Genomic DNA, 27,550 nt, shown 5'->3' on the forward strand with positions numbered 1-27,550 from the left:
AAATTCCCATTATTGTTATAAGGGAAGAGTAATAAATTATTCTTCTATAGAATTTGACAACAACGAAAATTTGACGAGTTTTGTTAGATAAAATATCAAAAACCCTCAAAGCCTTAATAACAATAATGTTGAAATGAACTCAGTATAGTGATTACTTTTTTAAAAATATCGATGATTCTGCCTTTGCTTTAAATATTATAATTGTAATCATTTTCTTTATTACTGTTTCTCTACAAGGAAAATGACGGGATGTTTTTGAAGAAAAATATTTTTTTTTCTTTTTGAAAATGGTAAAGATAAAAGACGATTGATTTTTCCCCAAATTTTTAATTGCATAAAAGTTAAAGGTAACAGATCAATAGCAAACTATTTACTCATATTGTAATTATAAAAAAAAGGTGCACGTGAGCGTTTAATGTATTTTATCTATGTCATGAAATTCAAGCACTTAGCGGCATATCGTCTATGTGGGTACTTTGTGCATAATAAACCTTTTTAATTATATTGATAACATATCTTATTATGTTCGAAAACAGTTCTGCGGCATAAAATACACATCTCCGATGAAAATTCGCATTATTGTGAAAATGAGAAGTACTAAATAATCCTTTCATAGAATTTAAGAACACAAAGAATAGATAAGTTTTGTTAGATAATATTTCATTAGCCCTCTAAGACCAAAAAGAAGAAACGTTGATGCGAAAACAGTTCATACATTACCTTTAAAAAGTATCCAAGATTCTTGGCTTTGCTTGAAATATTACAATTCAATTACATTCTTTATTGCCGTTTCTCTACAGAGAAAATTTCAGGATATTTTTAAAGAAAATATTAATGTTTTATGACTTAAACAATGGTTGATATTGTTATGGTTGATATTGTTTGGAATTTTAAGTGATTTGAATTAAAAGTTAGCACAACAAAAATGAATACTTAATTAATATTAAACTCAGAATACTGCGAGAATTTTCAACTTATATAATGTTAAGTCGTCGAATACAATCACTTACGGCATATCGTCTATGTGAGCACTTTGTGGCATAATGAGTATTTAAATAAAATTGACAATTCAATTCATTATTTAAATAAAATTCTACCTGAGGGAAAAGCATGTAAACAATAATATATCTGCGATGAAAATTCGCATTATCGTTATAAGGGAAGAGTATATGCACATCTACACATTGTGTTATAAATACCTGCAAAGTTTGACGAACTTCTGTGCAGCGGTTTATTAGGAATTGCGCTGACAAACTGTTCGTCTCTTTATTCAAGGTATTGCCAAATGCGTAACTTTTAAGTCCGTCGGATGGGACGTTAAACGGTGCCCCGTGTCAAGGATAACAACCCCCTTGGCACGCAAAAGATCGTTTCTCAGGTTTTCCGAAAAGAGTAGGCTCACTGGGGGCCGCCAGAGAAACCAAAAAACTCTCAAAACTGATCATTAAACGTCTTTTCCTGCCGAAATATTGCTGAAATATTGCCGACTCGGCGTTAAACACCAATCAATCAATCAATCAAATGCGTAACTTAAAAAGTGCGGAAATTCCTGGAAAAAATAATGGAATCAGAATTTCCTGGTAATATGCACATCTACACATTGTGTTCTAAATACCTGCAAAACCCTGTTCATACCAATACCAAATATTGATTATAAGTATCCAAGATCCTGTGCTTTCCTTAAAATAAAATTTGATTCTGAACACTTTTTTCTATTCATAAGGGTAAAGTGTTTTTGTCCCATTGGTTTCCTCGATAAAAAAAACATGTCTGTTTGTTTCGGTCCAATCATTGTGATAAACATTGTCTGGTCCCTTATAAACACAAAATCCCAAATTTTTAAGTCGATCGTTATACAGGAAACACAAAGTCTTGTATAGAAAAACATCATAAGAGCCACTTTCTTTGAAACAAATCGATGGGAAACCTATATCATTATATGGTCAATCCAATCAGAAATGTAGTCAATGTGAATAAAATCATATTCTTTGAATTCCTTCACTTTGATCATTAAACAAGTAACTAAAACCATCCAAGGTCATCTCCCGGTGACCTTCAATTATCCAATCAAATGTTTGCGGTCAAGAATTAAAAAGTATCCCGGAATTCTGTTATAAAGAAGAAAGAGCCAAAATTACTAATGATCGTGAAATTGTTACTTGGCTCTCGTGGCCTGTCAAAAGAACGATCAGTCTTTTCCGTCAGTTGAAATACATTCATGATTTGCATTTTAGGTCTTTGTTATATACGAAACAATATTTTCTCCACAGCTACTTTCATTTATACCGTCATCTTCTGAGCGATCTCTCTAACTGGACAAAATTTTAAAGTCTATAATTATTTGAATCACCAGGAGATGACCATCGTGTAACGATCAAGATAAGCTGATACTAATACTGAACTTTGGCCTTGTTGTACTTAACCAGATTTCCTCCTTTGTAATACCTATCAAGGGCCTATCCTATATACCCGGGGGTAACTATTTTTACGATTGGGATGCTGCCACCACATGTATCTATTGTTACTTATTTTCTTTAAATAATAAAAAAAATACACTCCTTTCCTAATAATAAACAAGGTACACATTGGTTTTTATACATCTAGGTCGGTCACATCCATATGTAATTTCGTCTGAAACTCCTTAAAATAAATTTCCTGCAATCTTCATTACTTCAGGATGCTGCCATCGGCAGTTGTCAGCTTTTCTGGGCTAGTGATTCTTAAGATTTTTTATATAATATTTCAATGCAAAAGCTGATCCTGGCGGTCATGATTTGAACAATTTAAAGTCTGAACTACCCAAGGATACTTCCACACAAGTTTCAGCTCTGCTGACCCAGTGGTTTTGAAATTTTTTAATAACCCTACCCTATATTTTTTTTATATCCCCTTCTAGGGGGGGGGGGTTAGAAATTCAAACTCCTCTTCACACTAGTATGCTTAGTTTGCTTATGGACGTTGGACAATTAGTGATAAGAACTGACTTAAATTTCGGCTAAAAATTAAGTAACAACTTCCAAATCAATATATGCTCTAGGTCCTTATCATATAAGCCAAAACACTTCCAACACATTTGATAATTGATATTTTATTTATGGGTTCACTGTACAATGGAGAACATAAATTGCTAATTAGAAACAAAATTATAAAATTAATACAGCTTCAAGTTCATATAACCCACTATAATTTACATAATTGATGTTAAATATAGTTCTGAATCAATCAAATACAATAAATATCATAAATTTAAACAATTCATTCATATTTCATTTCATTTTGCACAATCACATTATCTAACAACTGCCATTTTCTACGTGTAAAGTCAATTTTTATTTATTTCTTTGAGAAGACAAAGAAATTCAGAATAAAAATGATATGTTTTCTTGAGCACTGAAACATAAAAATATTAAGAAAATGTAAAAATATAAAATTAATGTTCATATAATCATAGAGGACTCTGGTTGTCGAGTGCCATCTGCACATCATAAGTATATATTTTTCATTTCGATTTTTTTGCCGAATGTGTCCAACCAACCCCTGTGGGTCAACATTTTTACAATTTAGAATCTACAATACCCAGGATGTTTCCAGCAAAGCTTCAGCTTTTAAGGACAATTGTTTTTGGAGAAGATTTTAATTTGTTTCTATATATATCAATATTAAAATTGGATTCCCTATTTTTGTACCGCTCTACCACTAGGGGTCATGATTTGAACAAACATGAATCTACACTACCCTAAGATGCTTCCACATACATTTTATCTTCTCTGGCCCAGTGGTTCTTCAGAAGATTTTAATGATCCCACCCTATTTTTTATATGATTATCTTCCTTTGGAAGGGGCTTGACCCTTCATTTAACAACTTGAACTCCTCTTCATCAGATGATGCTATGTGCCAATTTTGGTTAAAATTTCTTTAAAAGAAGTCTAACATGTGAATAATTTACATACAAACGGACATTTAAACGCATGAATGACAATGGGTGATCAGTAAAGCTCACTTGATCTATCTGCTCTGGCAAATGGATTATGGGTGATCATAAAAGCTCAACCATACAGCTAAAGACTAGGCAATCAAAACAGCTACCACTGAAGGTTTCAATGTCGACATGGTAAAAGGAATGATAAATAATAATTTAAAACAAGAGGTCCACAGGTCTTATAGGTCACCTGAGTATTATGTAACAACTTTTCAACAATTAAATTTGGTTCGTGTTTTAATCCGGAGGCTATGAAATTCATAATTTTGAAAGAGGCTCCATTGCTTATCATAATTATAACCTTAGCATGCTTACTCAATTAACTTAATACTCAGAAGTGTATCAGTGTAACAGAGAAAATGCACTTCCACTTTATAACCTTTTGTGCACTCCACCTCAAAGGAACCACTGATGCTGGGGCCACATATTTTAATATGTTGGAAATTTTATCATAAAATATTTGATTAATACCAAAGAGCAGTTTCAAAGCATTAATTTATTTCAAGACTATGTAACCCCTCCCCTGGTGGCATAAAATTAATCATTTCACTAGATGCATCTCTATTCATCATGGATATATACACTTGGATCATTGGTATAAAACCAAGGAGCAAAGGAAAAGATTTTAAAAAAAAAAAAATCATGCATTTTCACTATATAAACAGTAGAGCCCCATCCTTACACAAGAAACCCTGACTCCAGGGCCCTGAAATTCACAAATCTCAAAGAGGCATCCTTCCTCCTCATAATTATGTACATAGTTCATTGGTTTAATACCGAAGTACTAGTATGCATAAAAAGATTTTTCAAGAATTTATGCATTTTCATTTTATAATCAATAGAGCCTTACCCTAAACCTGAACCCCCAACCCACGGGCCATGAAATTCACAATTTTATAAGAGGCAGCCTTATTCAACATATCTAAGCACTTGGTTACTTTATTTAATGCCCAGGAGCAGAGAAGAAGATTTCAAAGAAATAATTCATTTTTCCTATGTAATCTTTATCGCCCCACCCTAACATTAGAAGCCTCGACCCTGGGGCCGTGAAATTCACAATTTTTTAAGAGAAGGCCTTATTCAACTTGTTTATGTACTTGGTTAATTTATTTAATGCCCATGATCAGAGAAGATTTTCAATGAATTCATGCATTTTCACTATGTAATCTAGCCCCGCCCTGCCACTAGAACCCCTGACCCTGGGGCAATGAAATTCTAAATTTTGGATAAGACAGCCTCCTTCAACATAGCCAAGCACTTGGTAAATTTATTCGATGCCCAGGAGCAGAGGAGAAGATTTTCAAAGAAAATTTTTTTTCCACAAAATCTTCATAGCCCCAGCTTGCCACTAGAACCCCCTGACCCTGGGGCCATTTGATTCACAATTTTGGACGATGCATTTTTCCTCATCTAATATGTACTCAGTTAGTTTATTCAATATCCAGGCGCAGAGAAGAAGATTTTTGAAGATTTAATGCATTTTCACTATATGATCAATAGAGACCCACCCTAACACCAGAACCCCTGACCCTGGGGCATAAAATTCACAATTTTTAAAGAGACACTCTTTCTTATCATATAAGAGGGTTGTCCCAAAAAGTCGTAGACAGGTTAAACAGTTTTGTTTCTCTTTGCTTTATTAATTTTTTTTCCTTGTCATAGCAAAGAGTAACATATTATGATCATGCACTTTAAGTTTCATAATGATATCACATCTTATAAGAAAATTATGAAAAAATAAAGAAAGAATATAAGTGTACACGGGCGCACGAAAGCAAGCGTAAATAACGTCTCTTATAACGTCATGATCTCTTTGTCTGCTTAACTAGCTGTTATTAACATTCAATATTTTTTTTAAAGTGAAAAACCACTTTTTATTAACGGACATATTTAAATTCACTACTGTTCGTTTGTATTTTACTTGTTCGTTTTTAAAGCAGATTAAAATTTCAGTCGAAAGATCGCCTTACATTGTAGGCAGAAGAGAGTACAAATTGTTTGAAGTCGTTTGCGTCCAGATTTTTCAACATTGTCTGCGTTTATCAAACAGCACTTCACTTCTTACATGCCATAATTAACTACTTTCGGTACAGAAGAAAAACTCTCATTGAATATCGTGCAATTTAAAAAGAACTTCTTTATTAAAATCCGGTGTGTAATGTCACTTCTGTACTCTTTTTTCCCCGTCTCTGATGTATATTAACCATATCCATACCAATTTATTACATCTCCGTGCGCCAACTACGCGTTTGACGACGTCATTTTCATCAAACTTAATTTCAACGATACTATGAAAATCATGACACCAATCCTCTGTTTCTAATGATATTTATATGAAATTTTGACATATTAAAATTTTTATTCTGGTTTCGGTGATTTAAATTTTAGTTCAATGTATTACACAGTAGTAAAGGAAATGTGATCGTTATATGCGTAAATTATTCCGAATTTTGTCCTTGCGCCGACAGGCCTGATCGGCCTTCATATAAGTCGTCCTATATTATTAATATGAAAGATATTTATTTAAAAATCCACAGTTTTAAAGACCATTAACTATATTATGTCTTTGCAAAATTTGGTAAGTATTGGTTGCATGATTAAAAAATTATAAACATTGTCTACGACTTTTTGAGACAACCCTTGTATATGTATTTAGTTAGTTTATTCAATATCCTGGTGCAGAGAAGATTTTTGAAGAAATAATGTATTTTCACTTTATAATGTATATAGCTCAGCCCTACATGTAGCACTAGAACCCCGGACCTAGGAGCCATGAATTACATAGTTTTGGTAGAGGATTCAATGCTTATTACATTCATGCCTACATTTTGCCTGCTTGATGTCCAGGAGTAAAGAAGAAGATTTTTCAAAATTTCATTAATTTAAGTGGTTTTGGCCCAATCCCTCTGACCCCAGAAGATGAGGGACCATTAAATTCAAAGTTTTTGTTCTGCTTTACCCACAGATGCCGTATACCAAATATGGATTGGTTGAAAATGGTCCTGTGCTTTCAGAGAAGAAGCTGAAAATGTCCAAATGTTAACACACGGCGTACAACAACGGATGAAAACGGATAGCAATTAGTAACCTGAGTGACTCAGGTGACCTAAAAAATCATATGCACCTCAACATAAAATATGACAATATATACAAAAGATTTACAGGCTTATGTCGTTTACACAGCATAATGTGTTATCTTATTAATTTAAACAATATTTTATAATGTATAAATATTGCAGGATTAGACAGCAGGCAATACCTATACAAGTCTTTCATTTTATTAACATCAAATTGAGCAAATATGGCATAAACAACACAAGTATTATCGTAAAACTTATAATTAGCCCCTTCAGGATAACTGCGGTGCTACACTTTTGCAGGTGAAAATAATAACATTTGGCAGAGTTTTTGTTGATAGATAGTTAAATGACATATTTTAAACAATTACTTTTACATCATATTTCCCCAAACTACATCATTTTGCCCTGCAAAAGAGCAGTAGTGCAGTTACCGTGAAACAGTCTATCAGCTTAGTTCTGGGGATCTGTAAATCAGCTTTGCAATACTCAATAAATATCTGCATAACAAATACATTACAATTAAGTGAATTCACTTCAATTCAAATCAAATGCTGAATGGAATTTTTTTTTCATTCAAATTTGAACTTTTAAAATTTCTCAGGGAAATATAAAAAACCAAATTTGTCTGAAAGTTCAAATGCATGCTTTTGGACTTACAAAATTTTAAATATATGAATATATAAAATACATGGTAACTGTTTTGCAATATTTTAAAGAAAGTGTGAAACAATGAAAGAGGGCACCCATAGGAAATATGCCTTAAAATATTCTTTAAAAAATCGATTAAATAATTTTTCATTCTGGGAATTGTACTAATGCATACGTATGTATCAGTCTCAACCCAGTTTGCCCAAAGCGACTTTACGTAAATCAGCTGTTTGTCATCTGACAAGGTTAAAATAAGAAAAAAATATGTAGAAATAAAAAGATCGTAAAAGTTCAAAAATATACCGATAATTTTTTCACCAAGAAATTGATTGTGTTTTCTTTAAGACAAATTTCTTAACCTGAAAGTGCTGGGAGCAACTTCCCCATGAATGGGAATTATATAAAATGTAGCTATCTCTTTAAAAGCCTCATGCATTAACACTATATGCATTGAAATAATGTAAAGATTTTTAGAAAAATCAACAGAACACAAATTGCTTCCAGCACTTTAAGAATAGTAAAAACAATACTACATGTGTACAAAATATCATAATTTATAATTGAGCGGATATCGTTGAACTTTTGAGATTTTCAAGGGAGTGTGCATGTGATTGTAGTACGTTTCTGTATAAAAGTGCAAAACTGCTACTCTATAAGAGACCTATTCATTATCAATTTAATAAGACAGTGAAATATAAATGCATTCAAAAGTATGAATCACTTTTAGTCAAATCTTGCTTATTTAGTTTTAAATTTCACATTTACAAGTTGCATTTTAACTTGATCTGCATCTCAAGTACAGAGAAACTGCGTGTCAAACTAGTCTAAGGCATCATATCTGTCAGTACAGTAAGATCAAGTTGGTTTTAATTTTACTTTCAAATAGTGTTCTGATAACAAGATAAGTTACACATGAATTTATGTTTACATTATTTAGGAGAAATCACTGTATGTAAAAGTGTATGAAAAAGAAAATCATTATGTGTTTGCCTAAATTCATCTATGCAGTTTCAACGTGACATCATAATAGATTTCCCGAAGATCTGCATAGACTGATCTATCTTTGGTAGGCCTTAACCTAGCTGCATATCATAAATTATTTTTTTATAATGCAACATACATATACATTTGACAACCAAAACAAGCTTTTTTCCAAATCAATGTAGTCAAAACTTTGAAGCCATGATGAAAATAACACAAGAAACAAGATGTAATAATGCTATAACAGTAAAATATCTGTACACATACCAATAGAATGTTGCTGTAATTAATTTTCAAGCAATTTTAGATAAAATTCTATTGATATTTAAAGAACATGTCGATTAAATTATTAATTCAATTTTATTACTTTATTTTATGTATTTACAAAATCAATGCAAATGACACCAAATTAAATGGCAGTAAGAAATTTATTTTTAGTATTTTATAACATTAATAGAATTGCAATGTTGTATATACCATACAAACAAATTTAACAACAATTTAGTTTGGGTACTGTATTTTAGAAGTAGTTTTTTCCGCGTGGTATTAATTTACGCTAAGAACGTGGTCACAATTGTTCCACAGAAATTTTTTTTAAGCATATTTAACATAAATGTAAGGCATTTAGTGACAGTGTAAGAAATCCACGTAATTTTCTACCCACCGATTAAACAGAAATTGAGATTCCGCAGAATTATGACCCCCTGGAAAAAAGTTTGTCTACAGTATCTTTAGCAAAGGTTTTGAAATAACAAGAATTAGATATTGCTAACAATTAATTCCCATTTTCTGAGGTTACTGTTATATTTCAAGACATCACAAAAATGTTTAAAGTTCTTCTTGCTACAATTATATACCAAAATTTTAGAGAAAATTGCAAAATTTTCAACTTGCTTAACATTACACTTGTAAAGTAACATCTATTAATTAGATAAACTTATGCTTCCTCGGATCTTGAAGACATCCCAGGAAAAACAGGATTTCAGCCATTCTGGACCTGTCCTCTGCTTTTAACATGTCCAATGGTTCAGTGTAAATAACCTTTCCAGGATCATCTTTTTTTCCTGTCTCTCCTTTAGTTATTCCAATTGCATGCTCCTTTGATATTTTTAGGAATACAAATATTAGCTACAACAGAAATGAAAGAGATACTCAAAAAATAGATGAGGGAATAAGATTTTTAAAAATTAAATGCATTTTTACATAAATATATCACATCAAAAACAAGAGGCCCAAGGGCCTTAAATCGCTCTTCTGATAAATTGTACAATCTATCACTTCTATTAGAAGTATAAGTATCATAATACCAAAAAATGCATTAACTTACAAAGTCTGATAATATTTAGCCAGTTAAAACTGAAGATATAATATAATTATAAAATACCATAAGTAGGTCACATTGACCTACCTTTTGGTTGAAATTTTCAGAGAACTCAAGATACAGTAATTGACAGAGACTGACGATTCTAATTAAATAAGTACCTGAGATATTCAAAAGTAGGTCGCCATGACCTACTTTTTTTGTCAACATTCTCTGAAAACCCAAGATGCATCATCTGACAAAGTTTGACGATTCTTAGCCAATTAGTACCGAAGATAATTAAATGTAGCCATCAAATGTCAAAAGTAGGTCACAGTGACCTACTTTTTAGTCGACAATCTCCAAAAACCCAAAATGCCTAAACTGACAAAATTTGATGATTCTAAGCCAATAAGTACCTGAGACATTCAAAAGTAGGTCATCTTGACCTACTTATTGTTGGACATTCAATGAAACCTTAAGATGCCTCAACTGACATGTTTGATGATTCCAAGCCAATAAGTACCAGATATGATAAAATATAGCCATAAAATATCAAAAGTAGGTTACAGTGACCTACTTTTTGATTGACATTCTTCAAAACCAAAGGTGCCTAATCTGACAAAGTTTGATGATTCTAAGCTAATTCGTACCTGAGATATTCAAAAGTAGGTCACCATGACCTATCTCTTGGTTGACATTCTCCAAAAACCCAAGATGCCTCAACTGACAAAGTTTGATGATTCTTTGCCAACAAGTGCCTGAGATACTAAAATATAGCAATAAAATGTCAAAAGTAGGTCACTATGACCTACTTTTTAGTCGACAATCTCCCAAAACCCAAAATGCCTAAACTGACAAAGCTGAAAACTGAAAATGGGCCACATCGCTCACCTGAGTAACTTTGGTTAAGCAGTTCTTATCAGATTTCCCCTCTTGATATACCTTTTGTGGACCCATACCCCTCTCTCTGTCATGAATTTAATACTTTAGAATCTACACTACACAAGGGGAATAATGAAGCATACAAAATATTCTACCTTGACTAAATCAGTGCTACATTATGACGTCATAATGGACATTTGCGAAATAGCGTACAGCGAACAGCGGACTTCGGACTTCAGACATTTAAAGCGGACTTTTATAAGTTATAAAAGTCCGCCTTAAATGTCTGAAGTCCGAAGTCCGCTGTTCACTGTACGCTATTTCGCAAATGTCCAATAGGCCAGATGACATGAATTTTAGAACACAAGTTTTTGTAATATTGGTATGTAGAGATATAATTTAATTCTTAATAATGAATAAAAATGCTAAAAAAATAAAATGTTCTAATTTTATAATGGTGTATTGTCATTTTGATTAAATCCACCACCGTCATATGTGTACATCAAATTACTTGGGAATTGATCATATCGTGTATAGAGAATTTGGCTAAGACGGCATGTACAAAGTTACGTAAAATGGAGTTTAAAAGGAAATATTGTGAATTATTTGTGAAATTCATATGGGGCTCAGTTAATAAAACAGGTATGCTAATTTATTTTCATCTCTTATATTCTCTTTAAAAGACAGTCAGCTATATCCATATACCAGTCCGCCTTTCTTCTGTCATTTGTGACAAAAATAATGTAAAGAAAAACAATAATCTGTATATTTCAAAACATAAGATTTGTACTGATGGAAAGTTTGCCTACTAAATTACTGGGAAAGGGCTGCTCGAATCCAGAGTTAAGCATGGTTTAATTGTCATCTCCCTCGGGAGATGACACATTAAGATTGTATGCCGGAAGTGAAGTCCTAGTGTAAGCCTCCATTAATCTTTCGGGAGTCCTCGATGTTTTACAGAGTTCCAAGTAGCCTGTAAACTGGTTTTCCTTTAGAAGAACTATCTTAGGAGTGTGTAATCTACTTTCGGTTTAGGCCTTTTTGAAAGTCAATGAAAATTTAGAAAAGAAGAGCGATGCTTATCAATATCTATAGTATCGGTGTGTTGTATATATATTGATCCTCAATACTATGCCTTATTAAATTGGTAAGCCACAGAAGGTGAATTGACAATGACGTGATTTCTATATATAGATTTACTTACGCGAAGGGAAAACTGGTTCTCGCACAAAAGAACAAGCTAACTATTAGATTCTGCAAAAAATGAACGAAGAGTGGTCAATGCTAATTTTATGTTAATTTTTTAGTCTGTAATTGGATTTATTAGAGTAATTCCTGTCAAACTAATGATTAGCTGCTTTTAAGAAATTATATTTCAAGGAAAGTATTTGAATTCAAGTAAATTGTAAACAACCAGAGGCACAAAGACTGCTAGAATGAAATTTCACCAAAAATTGCCTTGGGTGCTCTTGCAGACGTTCATGCTTTCCATATATATATACTGCGGCCGAAAGAAACTGCGTACTTTACTGAGCATGGAGTTTGCTGAATAAGTCATTTGGGAACTTCAGGTGTAATAATCCATTTATTCATTGCATTAAAATATTTCTCTTTCTGTTTTATTTCTTTGACATAATTGATACCAAAGAGATGACATTTCAGGCTTTCTGGAAAGCCAAACTTGTGAAAATGTAAGCAAGAGGCCAAGGGGCCACAGCACTCACCTGAGCACATTGGCTAGGAAAAAGCACATCAGATCAGAACTGAAAGTTTACTGAGGTTGGGGCGTGGGGTGCTTAAATTTAAATCCACCAGGGAGATCATGATTTGAACAAACTAGAACCTACATTACCTGATGATAATTCCATATGATTATTACTAATCATGACTTTGAAGTACTCGAAAAAAAGATTTTAAAAGGTTTCCTTATATATTCATTTGTAAAACTTTGGTTGGTAATTTTGGCCCAAACCTACCCCCTGGGGGTCATGATTTGAATAAAGTTGAATCTATGCTACCTGAGAATAATTTCAACTGAGTTTTATCTTTCCTGGCTTAATGGTTTTTGAGAAGAAGATTTTTCCTATATATTCTTTGTGTAAAACTTTGATCGGCCATTTTGGCCCCACCCTACCTCTGGGGGTCTTGATTTGAACAAGCTTGAATCTATACTACCTGAGAATGATGCCACATAGGTTTCATCTTTCCTGACCCAGTGGTTCTTAAGAAGATTTTTTAAAAACGCCATTAATTTTTCTCCAATTCATAATTATCTCCCCTTGAAAAAGGGCATAGCCCTTCATTTGAAAATGAAAGAAAAAGTGAGCAAGCTCACATACCCCAAAACTCAAAGTGCTTAAATCCCAAAAAAATGAAAGAATCGGAATTTCCCAGTAATATCCACATCTACAAATTGTGTCCTAAATATCTGGAAAGTTCGATGAAATTCTGTGCAGCAGTTTATGAAGAGTTGCGCTGACAAACTGTTCACCACTTTATTCAAGATATCCCCAAAAATCTAAATTTTCAAGTGCCAAAATTAAAAAAAAAAGGAAGCAAAATTTTCTGGTAATATGCACATCTATACATTGCGTCCTAAATAATAAAGGAAGCAAAATTTCCTGGTAATATGCACATCTATACATTGCGTCCTAAATATCTGCAAAGTCTGACAAAATTCTGTGCAGCAAGTTATGAGGGGTTGTGCTGAAAAAATGTTATCTGTATATTCAAGGTATGGTCAAAAATCTCATTTGAAACGTGCCAAAATTCCCAGAAAAGTCTAAATTTCCCAAAAAATGACTTAAATATGCTTCCTTAACATACCCCCGTACCCAAGGATGCTTCCACATAAGTTTCAGCTATCCTGGCTGATTTTCTTTTATTTTTTCAATTTATTTTTTTTTAATTTCTGCATAAAAAAAAAATATTGCAATTATGTGTTGTGTCACTCTGCAAACTGATTGTTAAAAAAAACATAAGGCTACAAAATCAAATTAGTCTTGATATATCAATTTGAAATGCATTTTGAAAATAAAGAGCTGGTCATCCAGTAATGAAGTGCTTTGACAGACAATAAATTACAATTAAGAGAATAACTTAAGAGAAGAGAAATCTCTCTTCACAAAATTCTTGTGCCTTATTCCCTGGAGATTAGATAACACACACAGGGTTGATAAGAGATATGCCATAACAATTTCCAACACCAAACTCATTAATTTATCTTTAACTGGATGCATGTCCAGTCTTTATTCCCAAGAGACAAATAAAATTACATTATCATCCGTGCAATGTAAAAACTGTTTTTAACACTTGATGATGTTTCTTTTTTTAAAGTTTTTATGAGTAGTTTTAAGCTGTAGTATTTTTGAACAGATATTCCAGATTCTATATCTCAAACCTTATACATGAGCCAAAAATGAACAAGTCAATTAAAATAAAAAATAAAACCTGTAAAAAGCAAAAACAATAACAAAAAGAGTTGAAAATTTCAGGTGCACTCCTCCATCTGGTGAATAATAAGTGTACAAATTTTCAGATTAATCCTTGCAATAGTTTCTGAGAAACGGTCCGGACAAAACCACAAAATAAAAATGAAAAACCACTTGTAAAATTCAAAATAATAATCCAATCAAAATGAAAATATCAGGTGCACAACTTCATATGGTGAATAATATGTGAACAAATTTTCAGACAAATCCTTTCAATAGTTTCTGAGTAATGGTCCGGACAAAATCTCGTCTACAGACAGACAGACCGACAGACGGATAGACTGACATGGTGATTCCAATATACCCCCCCCCCCCTAAACTTTGTTTGCGGGGGGTATAACAATTTAAAATCTACACTATCCCAGGATGTTTTTTACATAAGTTTTGCCTTTCCTGGTCCAATGGTTCTTGAGATTTTTAATGACCCCACCCTAATTTTGTCTTTTCTTGATTATCCACCACTTGTAAGGGGACTTGGCCCTTTGTTTTAACAATTTAAACCACACTTCACCTAAGGATGCTTTGTACCTAGTTTAGTTAAAATTGGCCTATTGGTTCTAGAGAAGAAGTTAAAAAATTAATGTGAAAAGTTTAAAGATGGACAAACACAGACAAAAAGTGATCAGAAAGTTCACTTGGGTCAGGTGAGCTAAAAACTACCAGCGTCTTTGATTTGCATGTCTTAAGTTGAAGCATGTCAAGAAAACACGTCGAACACTGTAAACGTACTAATACCTTTTTGAATGTTTTAACATTCAATGAAAACATAGGTAATCAGAGAATACAGAGCTCAACTCAACAAGCATTCTGAGAGTATTGCATAAGCAATAAATGTCCCCTACCGGGTTCCCCTTTTTCTTCAGGATGTCATTTTTTAATGTGCAAAAGTCATGTCCAAGGTTAAACTGAAAGATTTTCAAGTTGTAAATGCCTTAACGTAGAACCTACGTCGTATGACATCATAACTAGTGAATGTGTTTAGCCTGTGCTAGATCCATTATGACGTCATAATCAATTCAATGTCATTTCCCGTACTTTACAGCTTCAGTATAAAAATGGTAGAAAATACTGCATTTTGAAATTCAAAGAATTCAATTTAAAATCATGCCGAAATAATCTTCAAAATATTCGATTTATTTTAATTTTTTTAAATATAATGCTTAATGACAATATATTTCTTGAATTAGAGAAACCTTTAGGAACCTTTCATTTAATAGATCTTGACCTTAATTAAGTTGACAAATCCAAGACTATATTGTGTGATGAAATTGCCATGTATACAACAAACTGTAATAATGTAAATGGTATGTTACTATTTTGAAGGAATGCAAAAATCTTTAAAAAAATCGTCATTTGCCAACTAAATAGTCAACATCTTGATAAAATGTGTCTAAGTCAAAGATGTACAAGTTGTAGATTGTGTTTACATTTTGTAATATCTATCATGAAATGATGTGCATTCCTTTACATAATTATTTGTTACTTAATCATATTTTTGGAGTTTTATTACAATTTCTCTATTAAGGCCATAATAAAAATATTCCTAGATTCTCATCCCCGCCCGCCCCGATTTTATACCCCCGCCTCGATTCTTTTTATTTCTGTTTTTCTTCGTCTTAATTCTGATCGGGATCAGTATTCATCTACCATTCTACTTTCGTTTTAAATCCCGCGAAAGTTGACATGATTTTGACAGCTGAAAAGATGGTAATTGCTGTAATACATGCATATATATTTTAAACAAAGGTCATTGTTTGAAAAAGATTGATGATGATGTGAAGTAAGAGATAATTGAACCTTTACTATACTATGACTTTTTGGGTATTGTAGATAAAATTACACCGATTGACCAGGTCAATAAAAAATCTGCAAAATTGAAAAAATAAAAAAATATAAAATAAAAGCCGCCCGCCCGCCTCGATTTTTAAAAAAATTCGGATGAGAATCTAGCAATTTATTTATTATGGCCTAAATATTATCTTTTAAATTAAAAGTACAATTTTTTTGTAAACATTTTTAAGCTGAAAGTAGCCCCAGAAAGTCATTTAATAATACAATCCGTATAAGTGCAAAAAGGTCAGGAATATTAGTATCGGTAAATAACCTATCTCTCATTCGTTAGAGGGGAAAGGTGTATATTTTAATCACTTTTTGTAATCATTTGGGTATGTTCTTTATTATATTAAAGATTGAAAACATTGTGACAAAGACTTCTGGTATATATTCACAAATGTAGGGTGGAAAATTGACTGAAAATAAATAGAGTTCATTTGCCTATTGTTTTGAAAATGTGGACTTATCTTTTATGTCAATTGAATAAAAAAGAATTTATTCTCGGGAAATATTGTTTAATACTGTTCAATTAATAAACAATAAAAACAACTTTGTTTAAAGAAGCCATTCTGGGATTTTGTTGTCTTCTTTGCATGACAAGTACCCCTAAAATGACTGAAATTGTGAAGTCGCAATATGTATTTATCATTCCATGTTTAACTGGCTGCACTACATTTAATAACAAGGAAACATGCCATGTGCTTTTGACTGAGTGATAAGCGGGTGCTAATTTATCATTATGAAAAGTTTCAAAATCTTGTGACAAAGACTTCTCCGACATAGGTTCTACCTTAAATCTAATAAAATAATAAACATTAAGATGACAATTCAACTCATTTATCCATCGTCTTTTCCTCGCTTCATATTTTTGTCAACAATTGGAAGTTAGCGCAGTTTGAACCCGATCTTAATTAAGCGATTATGAAAAATATTCAAAATGCCATAATTCTGTCAGAAATCAATGAAGCAAAACGAAATTCAAACTTGATCTGTAACTTATTAAGATACACTCACTTACCAAAATTCAGCTCAATATCTGCAAGCGTTTAGAAAAAAAGTGTGGAAAACCAAGTGGGAATGAAAAATATTCAAAATGCCATAATTGTCAAAAATCAATGAAGCGAAACAAAATTCAAACTTGATCTGTAACTATTTAAGATACACTCACGTACCAAAATTCAGCTTAATAAAGTGCGGAAAACCAAGTGGGACAGACTGACGGGGACAGACAGATGGACAGACAGACAGACGGTCGGACGCAGAGGAAACCTATAGTCCCCTCCGGTTTCACCGGTAGGGAACTAATAAATATTGTCTTAAGTAAGGCAAAGTCACACAATTACCCAACAAAAAGTGTAAATCCCAAAAATGAAAATATTTAAGCAATTTTGATCTAATACTTTGAAAAAGACCTACATAAAAAATTTAAACTAGTTCTTATTCACGAAAATGAAATCAAAATCCAGCATCTGAAGCACATTTGTGCAAGTTTGGTTTATACAATGTTATATAAGCATGATAAGCCTCATAGTTTTTTGGTAATAGACCTGCACCCATAAATTTTACCTGGTCTATAATCTGAAAAATGTATGTCGAATTCAGCATCCAAAGCAAGTCCATTAGTGTGCATCTTAAGATGTATCGTCCATGCAGGTTTGGTCATTATAGGGCTCATAGTCAATTGGAAATGAAGCATGCATCAAAAACTAACATTTTCACTCATCCACAAAAGTACCTCAGATTCAGCATCCGAAGCAAATTTGGTAGTATGAATCCTTATATGTATCATCCATGCAAGTTTGGTCATTAAAAAACTCATAGTTACTTGGAAATGAATCATGCACCAAAAACTTTAACCTATTCACTCAACCAGGAAATGTAGGTCAGATTCAGCATCCAAAGCAAGCCCGGTAATATGCATCCTTATGTATCATCCACGCAAGTTTGGTGATCATAGGGCTTATAGTTACTCAGAAATGAGCCCTACACCAAAAACTATGCCAAAACTTTAACCTCTTCACTCAACCGGAAAATTTAGGTCAGATTCAGCATGCGAAGCATGCCAGGTAGTATGCATCATCCATGCAAGTTTGGTCATCATAGGGCTTATAGTTACTTGGAAATGAAACCTGCACCAACAACATTTACCAATTCACTCAACTGGAAAATGTAGGTCAGATTTAGCATCCGAAGCAAACCCGGTAATATGCATCCCTTGATATATCAGCCATGCAGTCATGATAAGGCTGTCCGAAGGCTATAAATGCCTTGAAAATATTTATTTTACTTTGATCAAGATTCTAATTTTAATATATTATCTTTGTTTGAAATTGCAGTCAACTTGAGATAATAGTTTAATCAGGTTTTATTTTAAAGCATTTTTGTGATGTCACATGATTGTGTTGATCACGTGACGGAGATTTATGATATTCCTAATTATTGCACAAAAATTGCTTCCGCACAAGTGCAAAACAAAATTATTTTGCAAATATTGTTATATTGATCAATTCATCCTGATCTCTGGTACATAGAAAGAGCTGGGGGCAGGTTTAAGTTTCACTCATTTAGAAAATATTTTACGTGAAATTCAACTAACCATCATAAGAAGTGGTATTTTCCACTCTTTATCGAGATTTATACAAAAATGGATAAACTACACAAAATCCCCCAGCAAAATTCAGTTAGAAGACATACTTCTCTTGTAGATCAACAAACAATATCTTCAATTGTCCTTGTTTATCACCATGATCACTGGTGCCAGTCCAATATAAACATGGTTCTTAAATACTAATTCTGTCTACGTGCATGGAAGGGGAGCGTTTCACACATATTTTTTTGCTATTGTTTGAATATGCGCATATTGGAGAAGCAAAGAGTAGAGATTTTTAAATTTCAAATGTTTATCATAACAACATACTTGAGCTTTAAAAAATCCTAACACTTGAATTAAACAACAAATCCCCCAAATAAATCTACAGGCCATGTAATATCTATGACACAATCCCCCGTCATAACAGCTCAAGTATGCAGTGACTTGACGTCATATTCTATTATGATGTCATATTTAGGTAGTTCAGAGAAGTTAGTACAGATTGAACGTTTTGATATTTTATGGGTAGTCTTATCCTAGCTGTGCATACAAGTTTGGTCAACATAGGGATTATTGTTACTCAGAAATGAAACCTGCACCAAAACTTTAACCTATTCACTCAACCAGAAAATGTACGCCAGATTCAGCATCCAAAGCAAGCCTGGTAGTATGCATCCTTAGATGTATCATCCATGCAAGTTTGGTCAACATAGGGCTTATAGTTACTTGGAAATGAAACCTGCACCAAAAACTGCACCAAAATTGTTCACCTGCTCCAAACACATTAACCTGGTCATTCCTTTGCTAAAATTGCAACATCTGAAACTTTGACTGGTACAATGAAACACACTACGAATATTTAATATAGGTCTTAATTATTTTTAGAACACCTTTTACACCTTCCATCAACAAACTTTGCCAAAAAATGAATATATGTCAAATAAGTCTAGATAAAATTTATAGTTTTTCGCCTGAAAATTACATGTTTTGACCAATATCTTAAAATTAACATCACTGACACTCAGGGTTTGATATTCACACTCGTCATCTCGTCATTTCCATCCAGAAATGAATTTAGATGACCCATTTTTCAGTCTGGCTCGCCCAAATGATGACCTGGGATGAGTTGGGAATATTCAATGATGTTAAATATTTTAAAAGAAAATTGTTAAAGTCTTGAAAAAATTGTTCCTGTAACCAGACCGATCCTCAATTATGGTGGAATTTCATCATGTTTGAGATAATTTTCTCTTCCGAAAACATAGAGCACAGGCCATAGGCCTGCCTACTTAAGATTTTTACATATAAACTGTATCTGATACTAGTGTATAAAATATATAAATTTGGTAGATATAAAAGCTTGTGCTCTTTGTTTTCTGATACAAAATATGCTGTAAAATCGATGAAAATTTGCATAACAAGAGGCCCATGGGCCACATCACTCACCTGAGTAACTTGGGTGATGAAGATCTTTTTAAAAGATTTGTTCTATATATATTTCTATGTAAAACTTGGATTCCCCATTGTGGCCCCGCCCTACGCCCGAGGGTCATGATTTTAACAATTCAATATCTACACTACTCAAGGATGCTTCCACATAAGTTTCAGCTTTCCTGGCCTAGTGGTTCTTGAAAAGAAGATTTTAAAAGATTTGTTCTATATATTTCTATGTAAAACTTGGATTTCCTATTGTGGCCCCGCCCTGCCCCCGGGGGTCATGATTTTAACAATTTAATATCTACACTACCCCAGGATGCTTCCACAAAAGTTTTAGCTTTCCTGGCCCAGTAGTTCTTGAGAAGAAGATTTTCAAAGATTTGTTCTATATATTTCTATGTAAACTTGGATTTCCTATTGTGGCCCCGCCCTACCCCCGGGGGTCATGATTTTAACAATCTAATATCTACACTACCCAAGGATGCTTCCACATAAGTTTCAGCTTTCCTGGCCCAGTGGTTCTTGAGAAGAAGATTTTTAAAGATTTGTTCTATATATTTCTATGTAAAACTTGGATTCCCTATTGTGGCCCCGCCCTAGTCCCGGGGGTCATGATTTTAATAATTTAATATCTACACTACCCAAGGATGCTTCCACTTAAGTTTCAGCTTTCCTGGCCTAGTGGTTCTTGAGAAGAAGATTTTTAAAAGATTTGTTCTATATATTTCTATGTAAAACTTGAATTCCCTATTGTGGCCCCGCCCTACCCCCAGGGGTCATGATTTTAACAATTTAATATTTACACTACCCAAGGATGCTCCCACATAAGTTTCAGCTTTCCTGGCCCAGTGGTTCTTGAGAAGAAGATTTTTAAAGAATTATTCTATATATTTCTAGGTTAAACTTAAATTCCCTATTGTGGCCCCGCCCTACCCCCGGGGGTCATGATTTTTAAAATTTGATATCTACACTACCCAAGGATGCTTCCACATAAGTTTCAGCTTTCCTGGCCCAGTGGTTCTTAAGAAGAAGATTTTTTAAGAATTATTCGATATATTTCTAGGTTAAACTTGAATTCCCTATTGTGGCCCCGCCCTACCCCCGGGGGTCATGATTTTTATAATTTAATATCTACACTACCCCAGGATGCTTCCACATAAGTTTCAGCTTTCCTGGCCTAGTGGTTCTTGAGAAGAAGATTTTTAAAGATTTGTTCTATATATTTCTATATAAAACTTTGATTCCCCATTGTGGCCCCGCCCTACCCCCAGGGGTCATGATTTTAACAATTTAATATCTATACTACCCCAGGATGCTCCCACATAAGTTTCAGCTTTCCTGGCCAAGTGGTTCTTGAGAAGAAGATTTTTTAATGACCCCACCCTATTTTCGTATTTTCTTCATTATCTCCCCTTGGAAGGGGTCTTGGCCCTTGATTTTAACAATTTAAATTCCCCTTCACCCAAGGATGCTTTGTACCAAGTTTGGTTAAAATTGGCCCAGTGGTTCTTGAGAAGAAGTTGAAAATGTGAAAAGTTTACAGACGGACGGACGGACGGACGGACGACGGACACCGGGTGATCAGAAAAGCTCACTTGAGCTTTCAGCTCAGGTGAGCTAAAAATGAGACAAGAGGCCCATGGGCCTTATAGGTCACCTGAGCATTATGCAACAACTTTCCAGTGATTGAATTTGATTCATGTTTTAATCCAGATGCTATGGCATTCACAATTTTGAAATAGGCACCATTGATCATCATAACAATACACTTAGCAGTTGCTTAGTTTGTTTACTTAATACCCATAGGCAGGGTAGGGGAACAAAAAATGCATTTCAAGTAATCAGCAATATTCAGCATGATCAGTAATGCCCCAATCACACATGAACCCCTGACCCTTAGGCCTAGATCCACACATTGCACAATTTTTGAAAAGGCACCCTTGCTTTTCAAAAATATTTGATAAATACCAAGGAGCAGATTTCAAACAATTCATCCAGTTTCAATATATAAGTACAGCCCCCCCCCTCCTTTATGGTACCCCTGACCCTGGGGCCTTGAAATTCACAATTCTGGAAGATTAGGACCCTTACTCATCATAACTACATAGGTAGTTCATCTGCTTAATACCAAGGAGCAGAGAAGAAAACTTTCAAAGATTTAGTGTATTTTTATTGTATAATCAATAAAGCCCCACCCTATCACTAGAATCCCTGACCCTGGGGCCATAAAATTCACAATTTTGGAAGAGGCACTCTTGCTCATCATAACTATGCACTTATTTTGTTTATTTAATACCCAGAAGCAGAGAAGAAGATTTTCAAAGAATTCATGTATTTTCACTATATAATCTAAAGAGCCCCCCCCCCTACACCAGAACCCCTGACCCTGGGGCCATCGAATTCACAATTTTGGTAGAACCACTCTTGCTCATCATAACAAAGCACTTAGTTAGTTAATTCAATACCCAGGAGCAGAGAAGAATATTTTCAAAGAATTCATGTAATTTCACTATATAATCTATAGAGCCCCCCCCCCCCTTACACCAGCACCCCTGACCCTGGGGCCATAAAATTCACAATTTTGGTAGAGGCACTCTTGCTCATCATAACTATGCACTTAGTTAGTTTATTTAATACCCAGGAGCAGAGAAGAAGATTTTCAAAGAATTCATGAAATTTCACTATATAATCTATAGAGCCCCGCCCTAACACCAGAACCCCTGACCCTGGGGCCATAAAATTCACAATTTTGGTAGAGGCACTCTTGCTCATCATAACTATGCACTTAGTTAGTTTATTTAATACCCAGGAGCAGAGAAGAAGATTTTCATAGAATTTATGTATTTTCACTATATAATCTATAGAGCCCCACCCTAACACCAGAACCCCTGACCCCGGGGCCATGAATTTCACAATTTTGGTAGAGGACTCAATGCTGATTACAATCATGCAAACAGTTTGACTGCTTGATGTCCAGGAGTAAAGAAGAAGATTTTTAAAGATTGCACTAATTTTAGTGGTTTTTGCCCCACCCCCCAGGCCCCAGGGGGGCAGGGCCCATGAAATTCACAATTTTTGTTCCCCTTCACCCATAGATGCTATATGCCAAATTTGGTTGAAATTGGTTCAGTGGTTTCAGAGAAGAAGCTGAAAATGTTCAAATGTTAACGCACGACGCACGACGCACGACGAACGACGAACGACGACGGACGAAAAGTGATAGCAATAGGTCACCTGAGTTTACTCAGGTGACCTAAAAATTCAAAAATTGGCCTATTCCCCGTCTTCTCTGTGATCTCTTAATATTCTTATTTTCAGAACCAAGACTCATTTTGTGACAACAGCTTTTTATGGATAAACTGTTGGATCATTCTGAAAGACACCAAAAATGGGGGGCCAAATAATGGTCTTACCCTATCTTGTCCTCTCAATCTTCTATACATGAAGATGCTTACATGTCAATAAGACTAAACATTATAAGCATTCTTGTTCTAGGAACTGTTCCCTTTATTTTCCTACTGTAAAACTTTAATCCACCATGGAGACCCAACCCTACCCCTGGGGATTATGATTTGACCATACAGTCAAACCTGTATTAAGCAGTCACCTACGGGATCCATCAAAAGTGACCTTTATAGAGAGGTGACCTTTGGATAGAGGTTCATCTTTTTTAAAGGAATTTATATGTCAGTTTTGTGTATATATATATTATGTATTTCACAACAAAATTTATTAGAAAGATAGGTATTGGACATTAGTGATCTCACTTACGTTGTTATATTTTATTCAGTAGATGCATTACTTTTAAGGATAAATTACTAAATTTAATGAATCCAAAAAAAAAAATAAATAAATAAATAAAATACTTGTATATTGAATCTTACACTTACAGGGTGTTGCATTATCCCCCATCAAAACAACATTTTTTTCTTGTGTAAGGACATGAAGGAATAAATAAAATCGGACAATTTTTTTCCATCTACACTTGATTAAAAAAATTAACCTCTGTACATTTTTTTTTAAATACATGTACATGATTTGTTGTATAATAAACTCTCAGACTACTCTCAGTTGATTAACAGGTGTACAGGTGTCCTGAGCAATGAAGCGTTACTAATCCCTAACGGTCGTTTCTTTTGTGAAATTCACAACATACCCAAGCCACAATGTGTAGATAAACCTTTATTATGGCTTCAACAAATGATGCAAGTTTTCAGGTGTGAAAATTAAAATGCCTATCAAGCGTACGTAGTACATTTATAACTCTCAGAGCATGCAGAGTTGGGAGCGATATTGACAGTGACTGTGCGTAAATGGTAAACAAAAATATCATATTCATTAATAGATGTTTTTAACGTTGATCTTTATTAAAACTTGATTAAGAATCCAGAAGATATAAAACACTGATAATCAGGTATCGATACTCGGTAATAATATTAATTTTTTTTCCCGTTAACTTTTTTCGTCATAAGCCTAGCTTGTAAGAGTTATGTAAAATATAGGCTAGAAGCAGTAAGTTTGTAAAATGAACCATATGCTTATCCAGTAATATAATTGGCTTTCAATATAGTCCAATTCTTAATTTTTGTTCATGATCCCGCAACACTTGACTGATTATTTACATTAGTTACAAAAATTGGGAATCAGATCAGGTCCCGTGATTGGACAAAATGGCCGATAAAGACAGGGAAAAGTGGCAATTTCGTTTGAACTTTGATGACCGCTGACCACGTTACGCAGGTGACCGCTTAATAGAGTTACTTTAAATAGGAAATTTCATTGGGAGGAAATAAAATGACCCATAGGACAAGTGACAGCTGGATAGAGGTGACCGCTATGACAAGTTTGACTGTATTTAGTTCTACACTACCTGAGGATGCTTCTATATAAATATCACTATTCATGGCTTTGCTTTTCTTGAGAACATTATTAAAAATATATTTTAATGTAATAATTGGATCACCCATTATGGCCCCTCCCTAAGCCTGGGGGTTATGATTTGAACAAACTAGAATCTACACTACCTGAGGATGCTCCAATGTAAATATCACTAATCATGGCTTTGCAGTACCTGAGAAGGAGATTTCAAAAGATTCCCTACATATTCCTATGTACAACTTTGATGCCCCATTTTGGCCCCATCCTACCTCCAGGGGTCATGATTTGAAAAAACTTGAATCAACACACCTGATGATGATTTCACATGAGTTTAATCTTTTCAACATAAAGGCTGTACCAAACGTTTTGGTCACCAAGTTTAACCCACGTATAAAGTGGTTAAGGAAATAACTCATGAAATACAGTCAAACCTGTATTAAGCAGTCACCTACGGGATCCATCAAAAGTTACCTTTATAGAGAGGTGACCTTTGGATAGAGGTTCATCTTTTTTAAAGGAATTTTTATCATGTTAAGTTTTGTGTTTAAATATTATGTATTTCACTACAAAATATACAAGAAATTACAGTCAAACCTGTTTTAAGAGGCCACTCGTGGGAGAATGACAAATTGGCCACATAAGACAGGTGGCCACTTATTCCAGGTTTCAATCCAATGAACAAAAAATTGTGACCACAGTTGGGTATTTCTTTTCACACGTATCCAAATCAAATTTCAAAACATTTAAAAAGTTAAGAAAATTTTAATCAAATGAAATCCCTTTTACATTTAATTTAACATGAATTTCTGAAAGAAATATGTTGTTGTTTTTTTGTGTGTGCGTTGGTAATTTAATTTTTACAGGAAATCATAAAATGTTCTAATAACTTAGCATTTCCCTGATACTGTGTAAATTTTTTTTTTAGTTTTCTAGATATATATTTATTTATTTAATATAAAAGATTAAAACGTGAGACTGACCGTTTGACTTGATAACCGCAGGCGAAATTGAATTGTAATTAATGTAGTCTATTGGGTTTATGTCATGAAAATATTCAACAACTTAATTTGTATATTAACAATAAATCATTTAATCATATTAATTAAATCCTGACAGAATTCAAATTACACCTGCAATTATTGGTCATTAACTCATTATCAGCTGTTCATGTTTGGTCCAATTTTTAATTTTTTGTTCACGATCCCCCAACACTTGACTGATTATTTACATTAGTAACAAAAATTGGGAATCAGCTGACTTCATATCAGATCACGTGATTGGACAAAATGGCCACCCAAGACAGGGAAAAAGTGGCGATTTCGTTTTAAATTTGATGACCGCTGACCGCGTTACGCAGGTGACCGCTTAATAGAGTTACTTTATATAGAAAATTTCATTGGGAGGAAATAAAATGACCGCATAGTACAAGTGACCGCTGGATAGAGGTGACCGCTATGACAAGTTTGACTGTATTGGAGTTACATACTAGATGATGATGTTTGCCAGGAATTATTCACAACACCTTTATGGTGGCATACAGCAAACACAAGAATAAAGGCCATCTTATCATTAGATCTAAATTAAAATCAAATGAAGTTCAAAGGAATTGATTGATTTATGCATACAGTGGACCCCTGATGATGGCAAGCCGTATCACAATTATTAAACGACATGTGCTATTAATACTGCCGAAACACTCTTAATTAATTAAATTAGCAAATGTGCAACTGACCAAGTGCTTCTTTAAAAGTGTCCGGTTCTAATAAGTTTAAGACATGTCTGGATGTTACATGTAAGATGCCATAGTTCTTTTTGCACTTAAGTAGCATATAAAGATATGCTAGGAGCATATAAATAGCTGAACACTCTTAGATTTATTTACATTTTTAAATAAGGTTAAAAACAGGCAACACATGTGTTCCTTAATTGGAACTCTCTACTACTTTTATCCATTGTTTGTACTGCATAACAATTCTTACTTTTGTTTCCATACAGAGGATTCCAAGAGAATTTGGATAAAATGCTGAGCGTCTTGCCTGACCAATTAGCTCTGCTCCAACTTGCCCCATAATTTTTCCTCCAACAAGTTCTTCAATATTCCTTGTATCTTGTTTAAGTGGGGCTTTTTTTACCTAAAATATAAGGGAAACAAATCTTAATATTGTTAAAGTCATTTCACAAGTTGTAATGCTTGGGAAAAACTTTGTGCTAATTAACATTTGTGTCAAATTGGCTGCGGTGTTTTCTTCCATTGAAGTAAAGTGTACAACAACTGAAGATACACTGATGGGCGTAACCAAAAAAACTGTGCTGTGTAAATGGGCGGAGCCAGCAAAAACTGTGCTGTGTAAATAAATAATTGAACATCAAGTCAATTTCAACAATTTAAATTTTTATTAATTTGAATTTACACACTCAATAAAATGTGTTTTTCAAAATATTAAGAC

The 27,550-nt window shown here is 33.7% G+C and overlaps 1 protein-coding gene across 1 annotated transcript in view; it reads right to left on the reverse strand.

The window, feature by feature from the left end:
- Window positions 1–9,020: 9,020 nt before the first annotated feature.
- Window positions 9,021–27,550, reverse strand: part of LOC134248218 (uncharacterized) — a 45,532-nt gene continuing 27,002 nt past the window's right edge. The window contains exons 6-7 of the mRNA XM_062730631.1: window positions 27,083–27,235; window positions 9,021–9,817 (exon numbers count right to left, since the gene is read on the reverse strand). Coding sequence (XP_062586615.1) covers window positions 9,617–9,817; window positions 27,083–27,235 — 354 coding nt within the window. The 3' untranslated portion in view covers window positions 9,021–9,616. The remainder of the gene's footprint in view (window positions 9,818–27,082; window positions 27,236–27,550) is intronic.

Source organism: Saccostrea cucullata, unplaced genomic scaffold, assembly GCF_032062105.1.
Source record: "Saccostrea cucullata isolate Sc308-1 unplaced genomic scaffold, CSIRO_AGI_Scuc_v1 ctg1980, whole genome shotgun sequence".
NCBI lineage: Eukaryota > Metazoa > Mollusca > Bivalvia > Ostreida > Ostreidae > Saccostrea > Saccostrea cuccullata.